Genomic DNA, 25,755 nt, shown 5'->3' with positions numbered 1-25,755 from the left:
TTGAGCCACAGCGCCACTTCTGGCCGTTTTCTATATATGCGGTGCTCGGGAATCGAACCCAGGGCTTCATGTATGTGAGGAAAGCACTCTTGCCACTAGGCCATATTCCCAGCCCGGGGTTGGTAATTTTCAAGATAGCTTTTTTCTTAATGCCCAGGCTGACCTGCATTGTAATCCTCCTCTTTGTGCTTCCCTATATTCCTGGGACATAATGTTCATGCCACTTCTCCCAATTAATCAAGATGTAGTATTAAGAATTTGTCTTTTCCCAAGTTAGTCTTTTGCCAGTCCTGGGGCTTGAACTCAGGGCCTGAGCACTGTCCCTGGCTTCTTTTTGCTTAAGGCTGGCACTCTACCACTTGAGCCGCAGCGCCACTTCTGGCCGTTTTCTATATATGTGGTGCTGAGGAACTGAACCTAGGGCTTCATGTATGTGAGGCAAGCACTTTTGCCACTAGGCCATATTCCCAGTGCCCCCAGGCTAGTCTTGAACCACTGATCTCTACTTCTCAAGAAGAATTACAGGCTTGATCCATGCACCCAGAAAATATTTTTCAGGTTTTTTTTGGGGGGGGGGGCAGTCCTGGGGCTTGAACTCAGGGCCTGTGAAAAAGAGATCAGGGACAGTGGTCAGGCCCTGAGTTCAAGCCCCAATGATCCCCCGCCCCTGCAAAAAAAAAAAACTAGGAATGCTTTAACTATTTGTAAAATTAAACCAAAGTTCATGTTCTATATCCCAGCGTGTCATATGAGTTTCCTAATCTACTCCTCCACAGAGATCAATGACAACACGTATTAATTCTAAAGTGAGCATAATTATTACATAGTGAATATAGTCTCTTTTTCCCACTTACTTTCTGATTTTAGGAAATAAAAAAAAAAAACAGAGGATGCAATTGCACTATTAAGATCTCCTGGACAACTCCTTACTGCTGGGTCCATAGGAAATGCCTCTCTGTCCTTCCTCAGGCCTGACAAAGTCTAGTCCCCACTCTTTCTATGGTGATAAGACAGGGTGGTACCGTACCATAATGATGAGGAGGCTAAGGAAAAAGCTGGCAAGGAAGATGGTGCTACCATAAAAATAAACTGTGCTGCAGGAGGATGTGTTGACAGATGGCAGGATTTCAACCATGGCTGATGCTGATAAATGCATCAGGACACATCTGGGGAAAGAACCAATGGGCAGCAGTGCTACTACGGACAGAAACATAAGACACTCATTTGGGGCAATAACAGTACATAACTGTATTTATTATACTATTAACATGCCTACAGACATTGTCTTGTAGTCATTTTGTGCTATATTTTGCTTATGTATTTTTAGTCTTGATCCAAAACCCATTCCCAAAACAATTACTTTAGACAAAAGATAAAGTCATTTTTCCAGTTTTATTAAAGAAAAGATATGTGGCATGATGATAATAATAGATGAGATCATTCCTTACCTGTGGCTCTGGCTGAAGTTGTGGAAACATTCATTGACAGTGCCCAAACAGAATACAGGTGTCATCAATAGTAGAGGAATTAGGCTGGAAGAAAAAAACACTGCTGCCCTAATATCCAGAATTTTGCATACCCTTTCCCTTTGAATAATATTCTCCCTTCCCACAACTGCATCACTCCACCAATCTCCACAAATACATACACATTTAATTTTTCAAGAAAAGTATCTTGAGTATCATAAATGTCCTTTACTTTCTAGTTCCTGGAAAAGCTCAGTAGAAAACGTATTTATCTCCAGGATAATGGACCCTAACAGAGGTTCATTAGGAATCTCTGGTATTATATGGTCAGATAAAAATTAAATAGGGCAGGGTGTGGTGACAACTGCAATCCTAGCACTCAGAAGGCTGATCAGGAGGATCACAAGTTCAAGTAACCTAAGAAACCCTGGGTTACACAGTAAAGACTCTTTCCAAAAGCAAAATATAACAGCAAACAAAAAGGTACATTAAAAAAAATCAGCTGGGCTTGGTGGCTCACCCCAGTAATTCCAGCTGTTTGGGAGACAGAGATCAGGAGGATCATGGTTTCAAGGTCAACCAGGGCAAAAAGTTAGTGACAACATCTGCAAAATAAGCTGGGCACAGTGGCATATGCCTATAATTCCAGCTGGACAGGAATTTTAAGTAGGCGGAGTATGGTCCTGCAAGGCCTAAGCAAAAATGTAAGACTTGGGGCTGGGAATGTGGTTTAGTGGTAGAGTGTTCGCCTAGCATGCATGAAGCCCTGGGTTGGATTCCTCAGACCCACAGAAAAATCCAGAGGTGGGTGTGGGGATGCTGGCTGCATACGTAGAGGAGCGGTCCCCGATTGACCCTCCCCTCCTCCTGTCCTGGGGCCATATGGCCGGAAGCCACTCCTACGCCTTCCAGGTCCAGAACTGGAAGGAGTAGTTCTGGCTCGGCCTGCCTCCCGTCTCAAGCTCGGGTCCACGTGGATGCCTTCAAGATGGCGCCACCGGAGCCCAGGGGCGGTCCTATTGGGGCATGGCATCAGCCTGTGGGGGGAGTCCCAGGATGCCACTCTTGCCGAGACAGCCTGGCTCAGCCAATTAGCCAAGTCCTTCCCTTCCCGCCTTCCCGCCTCCCCGCCTCCGTCACCGTAATAAATCCTTCTCCCCGCCCTCTGGGCGGCTGAGACCCATTCAACCATCAAGGTGTCTCCCTGATGTCTCTCTTCCTGCTGCCGCTCCTGACACATGAGGGGAGGGGGGGAAGGGGAGGCTTCGGCAACCCTTCCTCAACTTAGCGTGATCCATGAGAGTATGCTTTTGCCTTCTGCTGGCGGAAGACAAGGCCGAGTGCTCTTTCATAGTTTTTGGGGTTCAGGCATTTTCCCCAGGAGGTAGGGGAAAAGGGGTCCTCAAAGGCCCCCACATATGGCGCCCGAACACAGGGCAGGAACGCACGGCTGGGATGTTCGGGGTTCAGCAACCCCACAGATTGCGCTAAGTGGGTTTTCAGTGGAGGGTCAAGCCCATCCAGACGGGGAAGAAGCACAGAGAGAGAAGTGGATTTTCTGATGCCCTCGGGGGGAGCGGGGCGCGCGTCCTGGGGAGACGCTGCAGGAGAGCGCAGGGGACAGCAGAGGCGCCATGGACCGGGGAGCCAGGAGCGGATGTCGCCATCTCGCCCGGGAGCCCCCGCCCACCTGGTGTTTCCAGGTCCTGATCTGCGAACAAGTGGCGGGGCGTGCTCGGAGAGCGTTTGGTCTCCGGGCAGCCACAGGCTGTGGGCCCGCTCAGGTTCACAGGCGGCGACGTGTGCTGGGGCCCGCGTGGCCTCAGGCAGCGCCGGGCGTCTAGTGCAGAAATCTTTGGGCCGCTGAGCGTGGCGGGGGCTCACCGAGCACCGCGCAGCGCCGCTGAGGCACCGGGCTGGCGGCCGGGCTCGAGGCGGCAGCCTCGGGCTGGGGTTGGTCCTGCTCTGCGCACCCTGGGCCGGCCGCCCCCGCTAGGGTTCACAGGCCAGTGGCGTGCGCTGGAGCCCACGTGGCCACGGGCGGCGGCGGGCGCCTGACTCTGGAGACATGGCGGCAGCAGTGCCTGGGACGCCCGGGGCGACTCGACCCGCTGCAGCTCGGTGGCTGCAAGTGGTGCGGAGTTTTGGGTGAAAATTGCTTTGTACCTGGCTCCCTCCCAGCCGCCTTTGAGGCCTGGGAAGGCTGGATAATCTGTTTTAAGGGAAACAAAAGGGTTGTTGATGTTTGTTAAGCTTGGAGATTTGGTTAAGTACTGCTTGTTGTTGGCTAAATCCTGTTTTCTCTAGCAAGTCAATGCACATGGCGGGCAATAGATTCCTCCATCTTGGTTCCCTCAAGGTTCCAAAAACTCTTGAAGGTGGAGTCCCACCCATCCCCCAGGTGATGGGCATGCCAGACTCCCCTGGGCTGGGTGGGGCGGCTTAAAGATATCCACCTGTATTAAGCTGTGCCTTGTGTTTTTTGTTCATGTCCTGTCTCCAAACTGGTTCTTTTTTTTTTTTTTTTCTTCAAAATGTGGCTTCTTCATTTCCTTGCCAGATAAACCGTGAACGTTTTTACTTCCTAGGAAGGGTTTCTCTTGCTTTTTTATTCAACCACGTGGTTCTATTATGGGCAAATTAATACCATTTGCCACTGGAATTCCAGAAAAATGGCCAATCAGAAAAGCAATTTTAAGAGCGCTCAGGGTTTATATGTGTGTATGTGTGTCTGTCTGTCTGTTGGTAAGATTTAAAAGCAGAACAAAATAGGTTTTCAGCCCAAAGTTCGGAGGCAGGCAAAGGTGTCTATGAAAAACTCCAAAAAGGTTCAAATAATACAGCATGTGGTATAAGTATAATGGTATAAAACCAGTGTGTTTTTTTTTATTCAGTGTGTTAAAAGTCAAGTGTAGCATGAATTAAGATTTTACCTTCCCATTTTTATCTCCTGTATTCTCATAAACTCGCAAGATCAAGAAATTGGAATCGTTTCATACAAATGTGACTATTAACCTAAATTTTCCTGATCCAAAATTGACATTTTGCTTCCTAGGATACAGGTCCAACGCGTGTGCTAGTTGTCTGTTCCCAAGCTGCCTGGTTTCACTACTAATGATCTTCTCCCAAGATTAGAGTTGGGTTTAAAATAGTCCTATCTTTACAGTTACTCCAGGTTAAAACATCATAGTTATGTTAGTGGCCACAGAGCTATGTGATTAAGAAAATCCTTTTACCCTGCTTAAACCAAAAGGGCATCAGCCTACCAAAGCCAGAAATGCTGGGGGAATTTTAAATATCAACCAGTCTGTGTAGAAATCTTGCCGGTAACCCAAGATAAGATGTGACAGTCTATCCAGAGATGCCATTGCAGCCTTGTCCAGATCGCTCCATCGCATGGCATGGAACCTGTCACTGCTGGGACTGAGGATTCCACACTGCTTTAACCCTTTGCCCTCGGTTGTCATTTATCTGTGTTCTCTATCTCTTGCCAGTAAGATTAAATGGCGTGGGCTGGGAATATGGCCTAGTGGCAAGAGAGCTTGCCTCGTATACATGAAGCCCTGGGTTCGATTCCCCAGCACCACATATATAGAAAACGGCCAGAAGTGGCGCTGTGGCTCAAGTGGCAGAGTGCTAGCCTTGAGCAAAAGGAAGCCAGGGACAGTGTTCAGGCCCTGAGTTCAAGGCCCAGGCCTGGCAAAAAAAAAAAAAAAAAAAAAAAAAAAAAAAAAAAAAGATTAAATGGCGTGATTCAGGTTGATGGCGCATAGGTCTCATGTTCTCTTAAGTGTTACAGCAAAACCTTAACAGGCAGTTTTTGGTCAGTGCTCAACAAGTTATAAATGGATTATCTCTGTTGTTTTCCTCGTTGCTCTATTGGAGATAAAAGGGGCTTGTAGGACTAAGACTCGTTGGATACAGTTCAAAGCCAGCCCGGGCAAAAGAAAAATCTCTCTAGAATTCCACCTCCCAGTTAACCAGCAAAGAGCCAGATTGAGAGCTTGGCTCAAGAGAACCAGCAAAATGCTAAAAGCAGCACCATGGCTCAAGTGGTAGAGCACTAGCCTCGAACAGAAGTGCTCAGGGACAGTGCTCAGGCCCCGAGTTCAAAACCCATAAATGCGGATGGGAAAATGCCATTCCAGCAACAAACACTGGAAGTCCTGGGACTTAGCCAGTCCAGGAGACGGAATGTGGAGTGGAGTGGAGTGAGAGGAGAATAGTGTCATATCCTAAACGGAGCTGCCTTGTCTCGCCCTTTCAAAACGATCAGAGCCGGGAAATTGAGAGAGGTAATGCCTGTCCACTTTTCTTTTTCTGCCAGTTGTATGTGTGTGTGTGTGTGTGTGTGTGTGTGTGTGTGTGTATTTATTTATTTATTTATTTATTTATTTATTTATTTATTTATATTTTGCCTCTGACTGGCTACACCAAACTGGTTTTCTTTTCTTTTTTTTTGGGGGGGGGGGCCAGTCCTGAGGCTTGGACTCTGGGCCTGAGCACTGTCCCTGGCTTCTTTTTGCTCAAGGCTAGCACTCTGCCACTTGAGCCACAGCGCCACTTCTGGCCATTTTCTGTATATGTGGTGCTGGGGAATCGAACCCAGGGCCTCATGTATGTGAGGCAGGCACTCTTGCCACTAGGCCATATCCCCAGCCCCCAAACTGGTTTTCTATCACTAAACACTTCTTTCAGTTATTTTTCCTTACCTGTTCATTTTACAATTGGGTTTATGCTCCAAAAGGAACTTCTCCTGGCTTATGCTCAGGGTATGCTCTATGCCATTCATATTAACTAGCCCTATAAACTTATCAATCTTTTGCCTGACCTTTTCAAAAGCTTCTTTTAACAGAATGAAATCTCTTGCTGAGATCACCACCTGGGAATTTGCCGTTCATAGCCATCACCCTAACACAGACCTGAACCCCTGGAGGGCCCAGCCCTGGAAACTTCTAGGTATGCCCAAGATGCAGGAATGGGCCAGAGGAGACCATAGCACTCTCTGGCCCTAGTGACCATTCTCGTGGTAATGATGGGAACTTTTTGCCAGCCACACTGGACGGTGCCAGGCCCTTGATTACATCGCCCCCTTGGCAGCAGGAAGTAGCTACAGAAGAAGAGACCTCCACACATACTCCCTGCCTGGTGCCCGCTGGTGTCATAATTTTAAAAAACAAAAGGGGGTAGCCCCCAGGATTAATTAAGGATAGTTATGCTCATGTTAAATATCAAAAAATTATAAATCATCCCGAATCAGTGTGGGATGGGGTATACTGTATATGTGTTTTGCCAGATTGGAAAACTAAACCCAGAGCACCTGCTCTGGAGAAATGTCTCTTCTTCTCTTCAGGAAAACAAGGAGCACACTGGATTTCTCCTGCTCTTCTAAGAGAATACAGAAAACCTGCCTGCATGCAACAGTGGTAGCGGTAAAAGGGCAGCCAGCTTCCCTTCATTGTTTGTTTGCTTTCTAGATTCTTGAGCGTCTCATGGCGCAATGTTTTGCCGTGGCAATACTGCCCACAGCGTCACACAAGACTAAAGAAATTTTGCACCATGTTTCTTCCTTTCCTCTCCCCCTGCTGCTAGACTTGGGGAGTCCCGTTGGAAAGAAAATCAGAGCTGAGGGTTCTGACACCTTGTCTTAATATTTGTGATAATGTTTACAAAATAGTTGCTGAGGGGTTTTGACACTCAACCCCAATGTTTCATGATAGAAATGTTTTGAAAAAAGTAAGAGCAAAGGCTTAGCACCTTCGCTTCAATGTTTATATAAAAAGAAATGTGTTACTAATCACTTATGTTTAAATTGTCAGCTACTGTGAACTACCAGAGATGCCAGAGCCTACTTCTATCTCACTATCAGAGAGAGGGAATGTTGTCTGCGTCATCTTGGGTGGTACTAGATCGGATCAGGACTTCTCTATCTCTTATGGACTGAGCCAGATAAGAGACCCACCATTGCATTGTGCCTGTGTTATAATTGTTCTTGTGCTACAACTGTTCATGTTTGCATCTGCTCTATGTTACAATTGTTCACGTTATAAGTGCCTTATGTTCACATTTGCACCCTGCTTACCTTACCCTCTGTTAGTCAAAACAGGTCTCCGTTTGTGGCAACGGGCTAGGGCTGTTCGGGTCAACAGTGGCTTTTGTTTTTGACCAATTGGGAACCCCACGAGGTTAGTCATAATGCCCATTAGGACCCGCTACTGGCCGGGGCCCACAAGCATGGAGCAGAAACATCAAGGCTTTCTCTCGAATGCCAATCCCGCTCTCCCCGAATTTTCTCATCGGGCTAGCCGCCCGGCAGGCAGGTTAGCCTGAAGTGCCAGGGCGTTCTTTTGCCAATGACGGGTACAATCTCCCACGGGGGAGACAACCTAAGACAGGCGCGCCCTCCAGTAAGGAGCCTCCTGCTGTTTAAAAAATAAAAGAGGGGGAGATGAGGGGATGCTGGCTGCATATGTAGAGGGGCGGTCCCCGATTGACCCTCCCCTCCTCCCATCCTGGGGCTGTATGGCCGGAAGCCACTCCTACTCCTTCTGGGTCCGGAACTGGAAGGAGTAGTTCTGGCTTGGCCCGCCTCCTGTCTCAATATCGGGTCCACGTGGATGCTTTCAAGATGGCGCTGCCGGAGCCCAGGGGCCGTCCTATTGGGGCATGGCATCAGCCTGTGGGGGGAGTCCCAGGATGCCACTCTTGCCGAGACAGCCTGGCTCAGCCAATTAGCTAAGTCCTTCCCTTCCCGCCTTCCCGTCTCCGTCACCATAATAAATCCTTCTCCCCGCCCTCTGGGCGGCTGAGACCCATTCAACCATCAAGGTGTCTCCCTGATGTCTCTCTTCCTGCTGCCGCTCCTGATACGTGAGGGGAGGGGGGGAGGGGAGGCTTTGGCAACCCTTCCTCAACTTAGCATAATCCATGAGAGTATGCTTTGGCTTTCTTCTGCTGGTGGAAGACAAGGCCGAGTGCTCTTTCATAGTTTTTGGGGTTCAGGCATTTTCCCCGGGAGGTAGGGGGAAAGGGGTCCTAAGAGGCCCCGACAGGTGGGCACAGTGGCTCAAGCAGTAGAGTGCTAACCTTGAGCAAAAAAGAAGGCAGGGACAGTGCTCAGGTCCTGAGTCCAAGCCCTGGGATTGGCAAAAAATAAAAAATTAAGGGCTGGGAATATGGCTTAGTGGCAAGAGTGCTTGCTTCGTATACATGAAGCCCTGGCTTCGATTCCCCAGCACCACATATACAGAAAACAGCCAGAAGTGGCACTGTGGCTCAAGTGGCAGAGTGCTAGCCTTGAGCAAAAAGAAGCCAGGGACAGTGCTCAGGCCCTGAGTCCAAGGCCCAGGACTGGCAAAAAAAAAAAAAAATAATACATAAAAATAAAAAAATTAAAAAATGTCAGACGTCATCCAAAAATAACTAAAGGAAAAAAGTTTGAGAGCAAGGCTGAAGTGGTAAAGCATCTTTTCAGGAAACACGAGGTCCCTAATTTAAACTGAAACCCTGGTATTGAAAAAAAAAATCTAAGTTCATAAAAGTGAAAGAAAAATCTACCAAGGAAATCTATATGTAGTCTGTTTCAGTTTCCTAGGTGGCCAGGAATAACTTCATTCTCCTTAGCCGGTTCCTACATGCTTTTGCCAGAGCATACCTTTAAGCAGACTTCTATTTATCCAACTAAATACAGCCACTTTAAGAAGAAATTTACAAAATCAGCCTGATATGACCACCATTTTGGGTGAGATTCAGACCCTTTTGAGGTCTAAGATTCTTATTCAATATTTTCTTACTTGAAGACCACTCTTTATGAAATAACTAAAGGAATTAGAAGCCCAAAGACTTAAAGGGATTTGTTCAAATTCTCTTAGAACTAATGGCAGAGTTTCTGTTAAAATTCAGTTCTAGGGCTGGGGATATGGCCTAGTGGCAAGAGTGCCTGCCTCGGATACACGAGGCCCTAGGTTCGATTCCCCAGCACCACATATACGGAAAACGGCCAGAAGCCGCGCTGTGGCTCAAGTGGCCGAGTGCTAGCCTTGAGCGGGAAGAAACCAGGGACGGTGCTCAGGCCCTGAGTCCAAGGCCCAGGACTGGCCAAAAAAAAACAAAAAAAAAAAAAAAATTCAGTTCTAGAAAATCAAACTAATTTCTTAGTACATGTGGAAAACTGGAACCAATGATTTCATATGGGTTGCTTCTGACTAAGGCTCTAAAAGGACTAAGGAGTGACAATGGAAATAAATAGCACTGAACTGTTTGATCTCACGTGGACACCAGAATACTGAGTCTCTAATACTAGGAAAGGAAGAAAAAGACCTAGCCGGGCACTGCTGCCTCACACCTGTAATCTTAGCTACTCAGGAGGCTGAGACCTGAACACTGCAGTTCAAAGCCAGGCTGGGTATGAAAGTGCATGAGACTCTTATCTCCAATTAACCACCAGAAAACCAGAAGTGGAGCTGTGGCTCAAGGTAGTAGAGCACTAGCTTTGAATAAAACTGCTCAGGTATAACATCCTGTTTCAAGTCCTATGATCAACAGAAAAAAAATATAAAAGAAAAAGACCTTACCTTGGCAACATAAAGTCTACATGACCAATTGGAGAGGTATAATCTCTCACCTATGTAAAGAATGAATATGACAAACATCTTAAGATATTTGTTGTTCACATTACAATAAATACAAGACACAGACCATCACTTCCCATTCAATAGGATAAAGAAGCCAGAGCCAATTTTATTTTCTCAAGTAATAGTTATCATAAAATATATGAAATAGTTACTAGCACTGAAAATGACAGAATTTAATCTGTATTACTATAATTTGAAAAACAGAACAGGAAATTGTTTAAGATTTGAGTACTCATGCCTGTAATTCTAGCTACTCAGGAGATTTATTATAAGAACACAACTTGGTAAGTTTACTAAAATATCATTGAATTTTGTACTTAAACAGAGAAATATGTTATGTGACGTGTAAAATATGCACGTGTACACAAAGAATTCAGATGTACTGACTTCATATTCTCCTCTCATCATTATAATACTGGGCAGTGCCTCAAACCCCGTGAATCAAAGAAAAGAAGATCCACCTCCCTTATTTTTTGCCAGTTCTGGTGCTTGAACTCAGGGCATGAGCACTGTCTCTGGTTTCTTTTTGCTCAAGGCTAGCACTCTGCCACTTGAGCCACAGTGCCACTCCAGCTTTTTCTGTGTATGTGGTGCTGAGGAATCGAACCCAGGGCTTCATGCATGCTGAGCAAGCACTCTACCGTTAAGCCACATTCCCAGCTCAAGATCCACCTTCTTTAGATCCACTTTGACTTTCTGCAAACCAATACTTATCATCTTCACAGATTGCAGTAATATAACAGAACAAAACAAATGCTCTCTTCCAAGTTTGTCTGTCCTGCCAATTCCATGATAACAAATGCAGCGCCTCCCCTGGCTTTCTCCAAGATCTTTTCCTTTGCTATCATAACAATGATGGATTGACATGGAGCCAAAGGTTTCCCTTATTGAATCAAACCAGGTAAAAATAGCAGTACGGCAAATTATATGTTTCCTATAATAAAACCATTTTTGTGTGTATACAGCAGTGGAGAAGAGGAAGTAATGTCAATAGAATAGAAATTCAGTGGGAACATGTTTTTTCACTGATTAACCTGAACAAATTTGCCTCTCTAGTGCTGAGTGCTTACAGTTTGGCAAGGATATATGGGCTTACTTTAACATACTTTTCTGAACTATTAGCTCTGAATAAAACTTACCAGTGGTTGTGTCTCACTCTCAGCTCTGTGTACAGATACTAGCTGTAACTGACGGTGTAGAGAAATTAGGAAATGTAGAAATGTAGACAGCCCATCATAACTGTCCCACTCTAACTTCCTAAAATCTATTTCATTATTTTCTAGTATTAGAAGCCTACTTGCTGGCTGTTGCTAACATACCACCTAATATCCATCCCACACAAGTGAGATCATGTCTAGGTATTCTACTAAAGCCTACCTAAAACAAGTTCAACTTATTATATTTTGATTTTTTAGAAGAGCCACAGAATTATTCACCTCATCTTACCTAAGTACTCCAATTTTATTAAGATATAAAATCTTCTACTATATTTTTAAGTGAAAAGGCAATATGGATTTCCATTTAGAATCATAATAGTTGTATTGGTCTATTTTCAGTATTATAACAAAATACCTGAGGCACGCTCCTTTTGAAGAAAAATGTTTACTTTGGTTCATAGTCTAGGAGTTACAAATTCGAAGGTCCTTGTCTGGTAATAACTTTTTCTGGCAGAGTCCTAGCATGATGTAGAACATCACAGCAAGAAACAGGGAACATGTGTGTCTGTCTATATATGTGTCACTCTCCCTCTGATTATCTACCAAGACTCACTGTGGGGTCTCTACTCTAAACACCTCACATACCCTAGCCACTTCTTTAAGGCCTTGCTTCTAAACATCCTAGTCAAAGTAACTTTTCATGTTTTAATATTATTAATATATCTGATTTGGGGACTTAAACCACTAAATAAATTTGAGGAAAGAAAGCATCTTCAATGTATAGTAATCTAGGCTATTTGAGTCAAACTTTCCATTCAAAAGAAATAAGTATGCTGGATACTGGATAAATATTCAGGACTGTTTTTTAAAGATTCTTCCAAAAAGCCAGGCACCAGTGGCTCACGCCTGTAATCCTAGTTATTACTCAGGAGGCTGAGATCTGAAGATCACAGTTCAAAGCCAGCCCAGGCAGGAAAGTCCGTGAGACTCTTATCTCCAGTTAACCACCAAAAATCTGGAAATGACGCTGTGGTAGAGCAGTAGCCTTGAGCTGAAGAGCTCAGGGACAGTGCCCAGATCCAGAGTTCAAGCCTCATGACCAACAACAAAAAAAAAATCCTTATAAAAATAAAAGAATGAGGGCTGGGCATATGGCCTAGTGGCAAGAGTGCTTGCCTCGTATACATGAAGCCCTGGGTTCAATTCCCCAGCACCACATATACAGAAAACAGCCAGAAGGGGCGCTGTGGCTCAAGTGGCAGAGTGCTAGCTTTGAGCAAAAGGAAGCCAGGGACAGTGCTCAGGCCCTGAGTTCAAGGCCCAGGACTGGCCAAATAAATAAATAAATAAAATAAAAGAATGACATACTAGTAAGGAATTGACAGGATAAAGTTTAAGGGAAAGAATTCCTGCTTTCAACATTGATAACAAAAATGGATTTTTGGATTAAGCAAACATTTCTTAGATATAACACCAAAAATGAAACAAAAGAACAAACTAATAAACTACACTTCATCAAATTAACACTTTTGCTCTTCAAAACTGTCTGTGCAGCTTAGTAGTGGTATTTGCCTAGCATGCATGAGGCACTAGTTTTGATCTCTAACAAAAAAAGAAAAATAAATGTTAAGAACCTGAAATGATGAATTATATAGACAGGGACAAATGTTTGCAATACATATATAAAGGACTCTATTCTAGAATATATAAAGAATTCTCAAAAATCAACAGGAGTGGATAAATAAGCAAAATGACGGCACATACCTGTAATCCCAGTACTAAGAATTCTAAAACAAGAGGATTATGAGTTCAAGGTAAGATAGGACTACTAGCAAAACTTGTATCAGAAGAAGAAAAAGGAAGGGAAGGAGGGAGGGAGAGAAGGAGAAATATAGATGGCAAAGTGCGTAAAAACAGTGTTATAGCATTATAACTCATCTATCTCAGGGAAATAGATGAGTTCAATAGCCAGAACCAGCACAAAAAGAAGCAAAAAGTGCCAGCCAAGTGGCTCAAGTGGTAGAATGTTTGTCTAGCAAGCAGTATCTCTACTTGTATTACTTACTTGTAGCATTCTACCCAAAGGTAGATGTCCAAGAGTGGTATTCCTAGATCATAAGGTCATTCTGCATTTAGTTTTGTGAGAAATCTACATAACACCTTCCAGCATGGTTGCAATCAATTAAATTCCAACCAATAGTGTAATAAGGTTACTTTTTCCCCTGGACCCTATCCCTGAGCTCTTTTTGCTCAAGGCTAGTGCTCTACTACTTTGAACCACAGTACCACTTTCGGTTTTCAAACTCCAGTGTTTATCATATCCCTATAAAATAAAACTATGCTGTTACTCCAAAAGAGGTTGCAGAAAAATATATTTATTTACATAGAAATATGGTCAAAATATGTTGACTAATAAAAGCAGATTAGAAAAAGTATTAGCACTATTTTGTATATTAAAGAAAATTCAGGGGCTGAAAATGTGGCTTAGTGGTAGAGTGCTTGCTTAGCATGCATGAAGCTCAGGGTTCAATTCCTCAGTACCAAATAAACAGAAAAAGCCAGAAGTGGCGCTGTGGCTCAAGTGGAAGAGTGCTAGCCTTGAGCAAAAGAAGTTCAAGGAGGGGCTGGGGATATGGCCTAGTGGCAAGAGCACTTGCCTCTTATTCATGAAGCTCTGGGTTCGATTTCCCAGCACCACATATACAGAAAATGGCCAGAAGTGGCGCTGTGGCTCAAGTGGCAGAGTGCTAGCCTTGAGCAAAGAGAAGCCAGGGACAGTGCTCAGGCCCTGCGTCCAAGGTCCAGGACTGGCAAAAAAAAAAAAAAAAAAAAAAATACAGCAAGGTGCCAGAGGCTCACGCCTACAATCCTAGCTACTTGAGGAGGCTGAGATCTGAGTATCGCAGTTAGAAGCCAACTCTAGCAGAAAAGTCCCTATGGGACTCTAATCTCCAATTAACCACTCAAAATCCAGAAATGGAGCTGAGGCACAATTGGTAAAGCACAATCCTTGAGTAGAAGAGCTCAGGGACAGCACCCTGGGTCTGATTTCAAGCCCTACAATGTGTGTGTATGTGTGCATGCCACTGTGGCTCACACCTGTAATTCTTGCAACTCAAGAGACCGAGATCTGAGGATCACAGTTCAAAGCCAGCCTGGTCAGAAAAGTCTGTGAGCCTCTTACCTCCAAAAAACTACCTCTCCTCTCCCCTTCCCCCCAAAAGGCCAAAAGTGAAGCTGTGGCTCAAGTGGTAAAGCCCCAGGACTGGCAGTGAAAACACACACACACACACACACACACGTTTGTATATAATATTAAAGTCATTTTTAAATCTGGATGATCTTTATGTGTGTGCATTTCAGTTTTTCTATTCAAGGTTAGCACTCTACCACTTGAGTCATAGCTCTACTTCTGGCCTTTTTTTTTTTTTTTTTGGCCAGTCCTGAGGCTTGTACTCAGGGCCTGGGCACTGCCTTGAGCTTCTTTTGCTCAAGGCTAGAACTCTACCCCTTGAGCCACAGCCCTACTTCTGACGTTTTCTGTTTCTGTGGTACTGAGGAATTGAACCCAGAGCTTCATGCATGCTAGGTAAGCACTCTTATCACTAAGCTACATTCCTAGTCTACTTCTAGCCTTTTGGTGGTTAATTGGAGATGAGTCTCACAGTTTTTCATCTAGGCTGACTTTGTACCTCGATCCTTAACCTCCTGAGTAACTAGGATGACAGGCATGAGCCAACAGCATATGGCTGCTTTTTAAATTATCTTTCTCTATACTTCCCTGAATTTTCCAAAATTTTTATAACAGATAAGTAGTGTTTTCTGTTGGATTCTGTTTTTAAGACAGTCTTGCCATTTAACATAGTCTGGCCTTGAACTGTTTGATCCTTTTGCCTCTGCCTCTTGAATGCTGGGACTGCAAGCATGTACTACCATGAGTGGTAGCAGTTATGTTTAATATGAAAAATAATGACCCAAGGCCTAACGTATGCAACTGTAACCTCTCTGTTCATCACTGTGACAATAAATAAGAAAAAAATAAAGAAAGAAAAAAATATGAAAAGTAATGAAAACTATTCTTCAAAGTATAACAATAAAAAATGGCTACTTCCCAGAATACATATTTTTGTTTTCTTATTTAGATTTGATGGTGTGTATACTCTTGCAAAGTATGGTTCCAATCTAATAGTACTTACCTGTCCAACTGCTTGCAGGTTATAGCAGATGATGTCCTTATGGGCTAGGGAAGTTCCATAGAGAAGTGTTTCAATGAGCCAACAAATTCCCAGGAGCAGGTCAGAAAAGCTCAAATAAAAGTGATCTTATCTACCAAAAGTCACAAAATCTTCATTTGGTAAATGATATAGCCAGGAAAATGTAATAATTTGTTTGTTTATATTGTGTGTGGGCTTCTTGCTCTCCCTGGGCTGCTCATGGCTATTACTCTACCACTTGAGCCTCCATCTGCCATTCTGCAGGTAACTTGGAAATAGAGTCTCATGGACTTTCTTGTCTGGGCTGCCTTTGAATCACAATCCTCAGAGCTCAGCCTCCTGAGTTACTAGGATTATAGGTGTGAGCCACTGGCACCCAACCTTGAACTATGCTTAAAGAAATAGCTGTTAAACTCTTAAAATGTTCACTGAGCTAGCAAATATGGCACTTTCTCTATACTCTGTTAGTGATGAAGGCTTTATTTTGTTTTGTTTTTTGCCAGTCCTGGGGCTTGAACTCAGGGCATGAGCATTGTCCCTGGCTTCTTTTTGTTCAAGGCTCTACAACTTGAGCCACAGTGCAACTTCCGGCTTTTTCTATATATGTGGTACTGAGGAATGGAACCAAGGGCTTCATGTATATGAGGAGAGCACTTTACTACTAGGCCATATTCCCAGCCCCTGAAGGCTTTATTTTGATCTTTTTGGAATAAATAGTTTTACAAAGGATGTAATTTTGCTCAATATTAAATTGTACCTGCCTAGAACAGGGGTAGTCAGTTTTCTGCCAAGGGCCATTTGGATATTTGTAACATCATTCTTGGACCATAGAAATCATTTTCATAGGCCAGACATTCCTCCATCCCAGACTAAAAGGACAGACGAGTAAAACAAGTTATCATATGCCAAAATCAGGGAACTATCTCTGAGACCCACTAATAATTTTCCCAGAATATAATAATCAGCAAATGAGCTACTAGACAGGACTCTCCCATGGGTAGAGTGAATATAGGCTTTAGTATTACAGTGCACTGTTGTTGGTTTGTTTTTTTGTTTGTTTTTTTTTGGCCAGTCCAGTGGCTTGGACTCAAGGCCTGAGCACTGTCCCTGGCTTCTTTTTGCTCAAGGCTAGCACTCTGCCACTTGAGCCATAGCGCCACTTGTGGCCGTTTTCTGTATATGTGGTGCTGGGGAATTGAACCCAGGGCTTCATGTATATGAGGCAAGCACTCTTGCCACTAGGCCACATTCCCAGCCTCTCTAAGCAATATTTTAATTGTAACATTGAATTTTTATATATTGAATTTTAGATTATTAGATTGGGTTTCTTTGGTATATATTATAAAAAAAAAAACCAACAACAGGGGCTGGGAATATGGCCTAGTGGCAAGAGTGCTTGCCTCATATGCATGAAGCCCTGGGTTCAAATCCTCAGCACCACATATATAGAAAACAGCTGGAAGTGGCGCTGTGGGCAAATGTATATATTGCCTAGAAGAAAAGGGAGCACTATTGACAGTATCTAAAGAAACTCCATTTACTATAATGAGTCATTTATGAGTAATTCATGGAATGAATCCATCACTTAGAGGTACTATTTCTCTGTTATTGATTTCAACCACTAAGTTTTACTAAAAGTTCTAATTCAGCTGAAAAAGAATTACTCACCTCTGGAGATTTCTGTACATTCTGGAATACACCATAGGTAATAAGTGAACTTGAACCTATAACACTAAGAGATATAGTTGATCACCATTAAAGCAGGATTACAAGACTTCTTTATTTTTGCTATTTACTTTTTACAATTTTATTGCTATAACTGATATAAAATAAATCACAAATATTTTCATAAATATAGAATGCCTTATGAATCTGCATAACATTCTTTTTTTTTTTTTTTTGCCAGTCCTGGGCCTTGGACTCAGGGCCTGAGCACTGTCCCTGGCTTCTTCTTGCTCAAGGCTAGCACTCTGCCACTTGAGCCACAGCACCACTTCTGGCCGTTTTCTATATATGTGGTGCTGGGGAATCGAACCCAGGGCTTCATGTATACGAAGCAAGTGCTCTTGCCACTAGGCCATATTCCCAGCCCCACATATCATTCTTGTTTAGCAGTTATGTCAATCTTCTTTGTATCATTAACATTTTTAATACACAGGATACTGAAGAGAACACTTTGCCACTTTGCCTGATTTTGCCATCAGGCTTGTTGACCAGTTTGTCTACTGATTTTACATGTTATCCTTTGATCTATTTGTTTTTTTTTTTTTTTGGCCAGTCCTGGGCCTTGGACTCAGGGCCTGAGCACTGTCCCTGGCTTCTTTTTGCTCAAGGCTAGCACTCTGCCACTTGAGCCATAGCACCACTTCTGGCCATTTTCTGTATTTGTGGTGCTGAGGAATCAAACGTAGGGCTTCATGTATAGGACTCAAGCACTCTTGCCGCTAGTCCATACTCCCAGCCCCTCGATCTATTTTTTTTTCCAGTCCCGAGGCTTGAACTCAGGGCCTGAGCACTGTCCCTGGCTTCTTTTTGCTCTAGTCTAGCACCCTGCCACTTGAGCCACAGTGCTACCTCTGGCCTTTTCTTTCTTTCTTTTTTCTTCAGTAACAGTTTATATACAGCAATAATTTATTCTAAAATATTCACTTAGTTTCTGTTGAGACACAATCCATGTCTCGTTAACCTCTGGCCTTTTCTATATATGTGGTGCTGAGGAATCAAACCCAGGGCTTCATGTACACAAGGCAAGCACTCTTGCCACTAGGCCATATTCCCAGCCCTGGATCTATTTTTTGGTTGTTATTATTGTTTCTTAGTTTGAAAATATCAACATGAAGAATGTCATTTCTAACTAAAGAGTAAAAAACTGCAGCATTCTCCAGTTTTGCCTTGCTTATGCTAGACAGAAATACTATATAAAATTAAATGAACATACCTCAGAATAGCCATGACAAATTGTATCCATTGTATTGCAGATAATACCTAAGTGAAACAAAGAAAAAATTAACTTTTTACATTTAACATTCTACCTACACCAATCTCTGTTCATTAACCATCTCTTTGGCACAAACTTTTTTTTTTTTTTGGCCAGTCCTGGGCCTTAGACTCAGGGCCTGAGCACTGTCCCTGGCTTCCTTTTTGCTCAAGGCTAGCACTCTGCCACTTGAGCCACAGCGCCACTTCCGGACGTTTTCTGTATATGTGGTGCTGGGGAATCGAACCCAGGGCCTCATGTATACGAGGCAAGCTCTCTCGCCACTAGGCCATATCCCCAGCCCACAAACTCTTTTTTTTTAAGTTTTTATTATTAAACTGAATTACAGAGAGGTTGGCACAAACTCTTCTTTGAAGCCTAATCAAAATGTACAAGTCTGAAAATGAGTGAAAAGGCTGACCAGATCACTAGGAAGGCAGGGTGGCTTCTTTGTTTCTCTCATCTTTCTACTCCTCTAAGAAATAGTAAAATAAAAAGAAGAGTTGATAGATATGGACTGAATCTGAACATGCCTATAATGCCAGTTTGGGACATAATGAGTTCAAGTCCTATATGAAGATCCTGTCTCAACAAAAACAAGGACTAGGGATAGAGCTTAGTAGAACAGCAGTTGCCTAGAATGTGAAAGGCCCTGGATCCAGTCACTAGTACTGCAGAAAGAAGAAGACAAAACAAAACAAAACAAAATAATAAAACAAGATGACTGAATGAAAAAAGAAAGTTGAGTATAAACTAACAAACTGAAATAGAAAAAGTAATTTTGACAGTGAAGAGGCAGAATGTACAGAAAGAATGAGTTACAAAGTCAAATCCTAATGAAGTTGACAGACAAAATCATAATAGTAAATGATAGAGAAAAAAGAAAAGTTAAGGGCTGGGAATATGGCCTAGTGGCAAGAGTGCCTGCCTCGTATACATGAGGCCCTGGGTTCAATTCCCTAGCACCATATATACAGAAAACGGCCAGAAGTGGCGCTGTGGCTCAAGTGACAGAGTGCTAGCCTTGAGCAAAAAGAAGCCAGGGACAGTGCTCAGGCCCTGAGTCCAAGCCACAGGACTGGCAAAAAAAAAAAAAAGAAAAGTTAATACTATGGAAAGAGGTGCTGTGAGTGAAAAACACAGAACAGAGAGGAAGAAAAAAGAGCAAAAAAGAGGAGCTAGGGATAGTTTTTGACCTTACAGATTCCCATTTGTCCTCCGGAGTGCTAGCCTCTCCTAGGAAGGCCATAGGAACTTCAGTCCAAAGTTCCCCCCTCAAGCAGCTTCATAGTCAGATTCTAAATCCCAAAGCTGCCAACAGGTATAGTTCCACTTTTCCAAGGCTGGACTCCTCCCTATCTAATCTGATACTGTTCTGTACCTTGAGGGCAAAGCCAAAGAGAAAGCCCCAAAACAGAAAGAGCAGGTGACAAGGAAACAAAGGTGCAAGAAGTATTAGAAATTGTATACCTGACCTAGAGAAGAGATAGAAAAACAGGATGTAAGATATCACAAGAAATGTATACACTGCCCTACTATGTAACTGTAACCTTTTTGCACAACACCTTGTCAAAAAATGTGTTCAATTAATAAACAAATTAAAAAAAAAAGAAATTGTAGAAAGGTACTACAGGCAGGAGGAATGGAAGAAAGCAGAGAGAATGAGTCATAGTGAAAAATAAGGCTGTAAAAGAGAGATGAAACAAAAAAAACAAAAAGAAAAAAAATGGGGCAGAAGGGATATTCGCTTAAAACTTGTCCCTGTTTTGAGACTTCAGAAGCAGTAAAGGGAAACGAGAAGATTGCATAGTCAACTAATAAAGTTTTTGCAATAACAGTGAATATTTAGGAAACGGGAAGTTATTCATGTTTGTCATATTAAATATTAACATCTATTTAAATATTTTGAATCTAAAATGTCCAACAGAAATGTTACTAAATTACAATATTCATTTCTTAAAATATTTATATCTAAATATCAATGTTCTGGGAAGTGTTATAGGAGTTTTAAAGATAAATAAGATACAGTTCTAGCCTTCAGGAGCTTATAATACAGTGGGGAAAACCACTAGAAAGTAAAAAACTCAAACTATCTGCATACAGCAATAATAAAAACAATGGCATGTGAACAGGACTTCAAAGGACTATTAAGATTCCAACAAAAAAAATACTGAAGGAAAAAGAAAGCAGAAGAAAGGACCTTCACTTAAGTAACCATTGATCTTTAATCTAATCATGCTTTCATGTATTCTGCAAATATTTCTTTTGCCTATGTGTCTGGTGCTGAGGATTGAACATAGGGCCTCAAAAATGCCAAGCATATACTCTCTGAAATAACTCCAACTTCCCAAAACTTTTGTCTGTGGCTATACTGGTGTTTGAATTCAAAGCATCACACTTGCTAGGCAAGCAAGTTAAACTGAGCCACTCCAGGTCTGAAATAAATATTATATATATATAATATATATATATATATTTTTTTTTAAGTTAGTCCTGAGGCTTGAACTTAGGGACTGGGCCCTGTCCCTGACCTCTTTTTAGCTCAGGGCCAGTGCTCTACCACTTTGAACCACAGCACCACTTCTGGTTTTGCGGCAGTTAATTGGAGATAAGATGTTCACTGACTTTCCTGCCCAGGCTGGCTTTGAACCATGATCCTCAGATCTCAGCCACCTGAGTACGTAGAATTACAGGCATGAGCCACCAGTGCCTGGCTTCCAAATGATCTTTTTTTTTTTTTTTTCCTGATCCTAGGGCTTGAACTCAGGGCCTGGAAACTCCCTGAGTCTCTGTGCTCAAGGTTAGCCCTCTAGCACTTGAGCCACAGCACCATTTATGGCTTATTCTGAGTAGTTTATTGGAGATAAGAGTCTCCTAGAGGGCTGGGGATATGGCCTAGTGGCAAGAGTGCTTGCCTCGTATAACTGAGGCCCTGGGTTCAATTCCTCAGCACCACATATACAGAAAATGGCCAGAAGTGGCGCTGTGGTTCAAGTGGCAAGAGTGCTAGCCTTGAGCAAAAAAGAAGCCAGGGACAGTGCTCAGGCCCTGAGTTCACAGCCTAGGACTGGCCAAAAAAAAAAAGAGTCTCCTGGACTTTTCTGCCCAGGCTGACTTTGAACCACTATCCTCTGATCTCAGGCTCCTGAGTAGCTACAATTACAGGCGTGAGCCACTGGTGCCAGAGTCCACATATTTCCTAATAATATAAATTAGGTCATTTGTATGACTGGAATAACTTAAAACATGATATTCCTATCAGGTTAAGATAATACTCTGGAGTAGAATATCAGACATTATTAAACAGAAAGATTATTTTAATAGCTTTATTTAAATTAAAATACGAGTACTTAGGAAATGATGGAAGAGTTAACATTGATCAAGATGTACTGTACTCGTAACCTGACTTATGAAGTTGAAACCTCTTTGTACAACTTTTTAATAATCATATAAAAATACTAGCATATCAGAAATTTGCAGCAAAAGGTCCTGGGGAATGTTTTTAAGTCTCTAACTATATGTCTGTCTAATAATGACGAGAATAGTAATGACAATCATCAAGTGATAAGAAATGCTTCTGGACGAAAGACTCTTGTCTCAGTCTAGAACAAATCTCACATTGTTCAGAGAACAGCCATGCAAAATCTGTCTGCTGCTCTTGATAACATACTCAACATCAGAGAATTTTTCCCTTTGACATTTCTTCTAATATACGCATGCCATCTTTCAACATTTGGGGATTCAAATTAAACCCTGCCTTCTGTATATTAAGCATTTTTTCATTTGGAGTATCCTTGGAAACACATGCCATCTTCTTTTTCTAAACCAAACTCATACAATGAAGCAGGTGGTACTTACTTTCAGTTTTCCCTTTTGTAGCAAAAAGCTCCTAAACAAGTACAAATACATCTGAGTTTTCATTTAGTGTAATGGGTACTGTATCTGCTGATATTGGCCCTTTCATTAAAAAAAATTATTTTGGATGCCAGTCCGAGGGCTTGGACTCAGAACCTAGTTGCTATTCCTCAGGTTTTTTTGTTTTGTTTTGCTTTTTACTCAAGACTTTTTGCTGATCAAATGGAGATAAAGAGCATAGAGACTTTCCTACCCTATTTGACTTTGAACCACCATCCTCAGATCTCAGCCTCCTGAGTAGCTAGGATTACAGGGTGAGCCACTGGCACCCAGCATCATTAAACTTCTACCAGGAGCAAGTAACTCAAATAGATATAAAGGAAGATACTAGGATGGTCAAATATTTTATTTAAACAAAATGTTTCTAAAAGTAATGCTTTCTAAAGATTTTTTAAAATAATTTCTGGGCTGGGAATATGGCCTAGTGGCAAGAGTACTCACCTAGCATGCATGAAACCAGGTTGGATTCCTCAGCACCACATAAACAGAAAAATCCAGAAGTGGCACTGTGGCTCAAGTGGTAGAGTGCTACCCTTGAGCAAAAAGAAGCCAGGGACAGTGCTCAGGCCCTGAGTTCAAGCCCTGGGACTGGCCAAAAAAAAAAAAAGTAAAAATAATTGCTGCAAATTGCCAAGTGCTTTCTATGTGTAAAGATCTATCCTGGCCATATTAATCCTTTACACAGCCTTTGAGTTAATAAGTATTATTGCAGTTGGAGGCATGGATCGGGTGGTAGGATGATTGCCAATGGTGTAAAGCATCAGAAACTGAGTTTAAGCCTGGTCTTGACCAACAATAAATAGCAGTATTCCTATTTTTACAAATGAAGAAGCTATTTTAAAAGTTGTCACTTCTTGAGCTAGTGGTAAAGTGCTTGTCTTGAATACATGAAGGCCTGGGTTTGATTCCTCAGCACCACATATATAGCGCCAGAAGTGGCGCTGTGGCTCAAGTGGTAGAGTGCTAGCCTTGAGCAAAAAGAAGCCAGGGACAGTGCTCAGGCCCTGAGTTCAGGCCCCAGGACTAGCAAAATAAATAAATAAATAAATAATAAAAGTTGTCAATTCTCAAGCCGGGAGTAGTGGTCCACTCCTGCACAGGCAGGAGGATTTCTGTATGAGGCTGTCCCTAGAAAATCTATCTGAAATTTTAAAGTAAAACAAAAAGGACTGGAAATGTATCTCAAATGATAGGGTGCTTGCCTGAAGCACTGAGTTCAAATCCTAAAATCACAATGCATACAAAAAAGAGTTATCCTTCCTCTAAGGCCCAAGTTACCAAGAGGACACATCAACATTCAAATTCAGTCTGATTGGTGGATGCTGGTGGCTCACACAGGTAATCCTAGTTACTCAGAAGACTCAGATCTGAACATTACAGTTGGGAACCAGCCCAGATAGGAAAGTCTGTGAGACTCTTACTTCCAATTAACCACCAAAAATCCTGAAGTAAAGCTGTGGTTCAAGTTGAAGGGCACTAACCTTGAGCAAAAAAGCTCAGGGACAGCACCCAAGCCCTGAGTTCAAGCCCTAGAACAAGCAGGGGAAGAGGTGGAATGACTGACCTGTTTCTAGTGCTAGGACATGCAACTTATATTCAACACTAAAGGCTCAAGCAACATGAAACTGCATGTAAGAACATACTACATTAGCCAGGTGTAGAGATACAGACTGTTAGAAAAATGGAGGAGAGTGGAAAAGGAATGGGCCTGACTCTATTGTCAACAGGCGAGGGCTGTTTATTGAGGAACAGCAAGGGGCACAGACCTCCTGCGGGATTGGAGGTTGTGCCAGGGAGTGAATTTTGGGATGCACTTGTATAGGGCTTAACAAAGAAGCACAAAATAGAAAATGGGTTATGGTCTCTTGGGGGCCCAGGGTGATGTCCTCGGCCAGGCCCACAGTGGAATGAATGCTCCACCTGGGGTGAGGGGGCTATTGTCCCCGGGGACCAATGGTGGTGTCCTTGGCCCGGCACAGACTGGAATAGCCTGTCTGCCAACAGGACTAACGTGGTCAAGCCTGTTTTTGCTTGACCTTGGGGAACAAGGCAGGAATCACTGACCAGCTACTCAGGAGGCTGAGTCAAGAGGATTTTGAGTTCCAATCTAGCCTAGGCTACCTAGTGAGACCCTGTATCAAAAACAAAACAAAGGGGCTGGGGATATAGCCTAGTGGCAAGAGTGCCTGCCTCGGATACACGAGGTCCTAGGTTCGATTCCCCAGCACCACATATACAGAAAACAGCCAGAAGCGGCGCTGTTGGCTCAAGTGGCAGAGTGCTAGCCTTGAGCGGGAAGAAGCCAGGGACAGTGCTCAGGCCCTGAGTCCAAGGCCCAGGACTGGCAAAAAAGAGAGAGAGAGAGAGAGAGAGAGAGAGAGAGAGAGAGAGAGAGAGAGAGAGAGGGTCACAAAGTACAAGTATATCCAAGGATTTGTTGATTTAGGGTTAAAGTAGGGAGAAAAGAAAAGAGAGAAAACATTTCTTGCTCCCATGGTAATGGGCATTATAGATTCAAAATGGCCAAAAAAAAAAACCAAAACACAATAATAATTCTACCAAATCTCCTTGTGATTTGACAATATTATAGTCTTATTTCGTGCCAAATAAAAAGTACTGGTTATATTATCATTCCTATGCTTCCTCCTTTCCCAACAAGAGTTCCTTCAGCATGGCGCTCTTGATCACCTCTGTGCTGACTTCCCACAGGCAAAACCAGTACTGAACAAACATGTGTGATACAGGGTCGGGCTCAATCTCCAGCGTGCTGGGATTACAGGCATGCGCGGCAGCGCAGGGCTGAAAACCATACTGAATGAAGTCTGTTAAGCTTCCTGGCGTCCAAACCCAGGCGGGCAGCCTGCGTTTCTCCCAGGTGACTCACCTGCCTCCCCGGGACCCACACCAGGTAACAGCCGACCGGAAGAACCAGCCTAGGTGAGGGGAGGGGTTGAGGCCTAACTGGTGTGCCCGAGGCACACCGGGTGAGCTGAGGAAAACTGCACAGTAATAACAGGTTCCAACCGACTTCCAGACAGCAGGACATGATGGCCGGCCTTGTCTTCAAAGGAGAGGAAAGAGAGCAAGGGAATTCAGCAAAAGAATTCCCGAAGCTTCGTCGCACCCGCGACGCCCTGCGAGGGCAGCCTTGCCGCCTGCGCGTGCGTGGCAGTCCCACGCCCAACCTCCTTTGCTCACATGACCCAGATCTTGCTCTTCGCGCCTCATCTCACATGGCGCCGCCGGGGCGAAGCTAGGCGATTGCGCGTGCGCGGCAGTACCACAGCTCACGTGATCCAGCTCTGGATCTTAGCACGCGCGAGCACCTCTTAAGTGCGCGTGTGTGATCCGCCCCATTTCCCCGCCCTGTCAGGCGGCCCCGCCCTCTCTCCC

At 43.4% G+C, this 25,755-nt stretch overlaps 1 protein-coding gene across 4 annotated transcripts; it reads right to left on the bottom strand.

Annotated features, from left to right (window-relative positions):
* Window positions 1-907: 907 nt before the first annotated feature.
* Tmem116 (transmembrane protein 116) lies at window positions 908-25,697 on the bottom strand. Of its 4 annotated transcripts, XM_048342932.1 has the most exons (7): window positions 25,247-25,480; window positions 18,409-18,455; window positions 17,135-17,202; window positions 15,453-15,577; window positions 10,040-10,089; window positions 1,449-1,532; window positions 908-1,166 (listed from the first exon to the last, which is right to left on the bottom strand). In XM_048342932.1, the coding sequence occupies exons 1-7, from the start codon at window positions 25,406-25,408 to the stop codon at window positions 998-1,000; spliced, it is 705 nt and encodes a 234-aa protein (XP_048198889.1). In that variant the 5' UTR covers window positions 25,409-25,480; the 3' UTR covers window positions 908-997. The 4 variants fall into 4 exon arrangements, 1 of the variants encoding a protein (XP_048198889.1); XR_007210457.1 differs by lacking the exons at window positions 10,040-10,089; window positions 25,247-25,480 and adding an exon at window positions 25,654-25,697 and having other exon boundaries at window positions 1,045-1,532; window positions 15,453-15,582; window positions 17,139-17,202; XR_007210456.1 differs by lacking the exon at window positions 10,040-10,089 and having other exon boundaries at window positions 1,045-1,532; window positions 15,453-15,582; window positions 17,139-17,202.
* Between the last annotated feature and the right edge of the window lie 58 nt (window positions 25,698-25,755).

Source organism: Perognathus longimembris, chromosome 3, assembly GCF_023159225.1.
Source record: "Perognathus longimembris pacificus isolate PPM17 chromosome 3, ASM2315922v1, whole genome shotgun sequence".
Lineage (NCBI taxonomy): Eukaryota > Metazoa > Chordata > Mammalia > Rodentia > Heteromyidae > Perognathus > Perognathus longimembris.
Note: the sequence above shows the minus strand (reverse complement) of the source record. Positions and strands in the feature narration are given on the sequence as shown.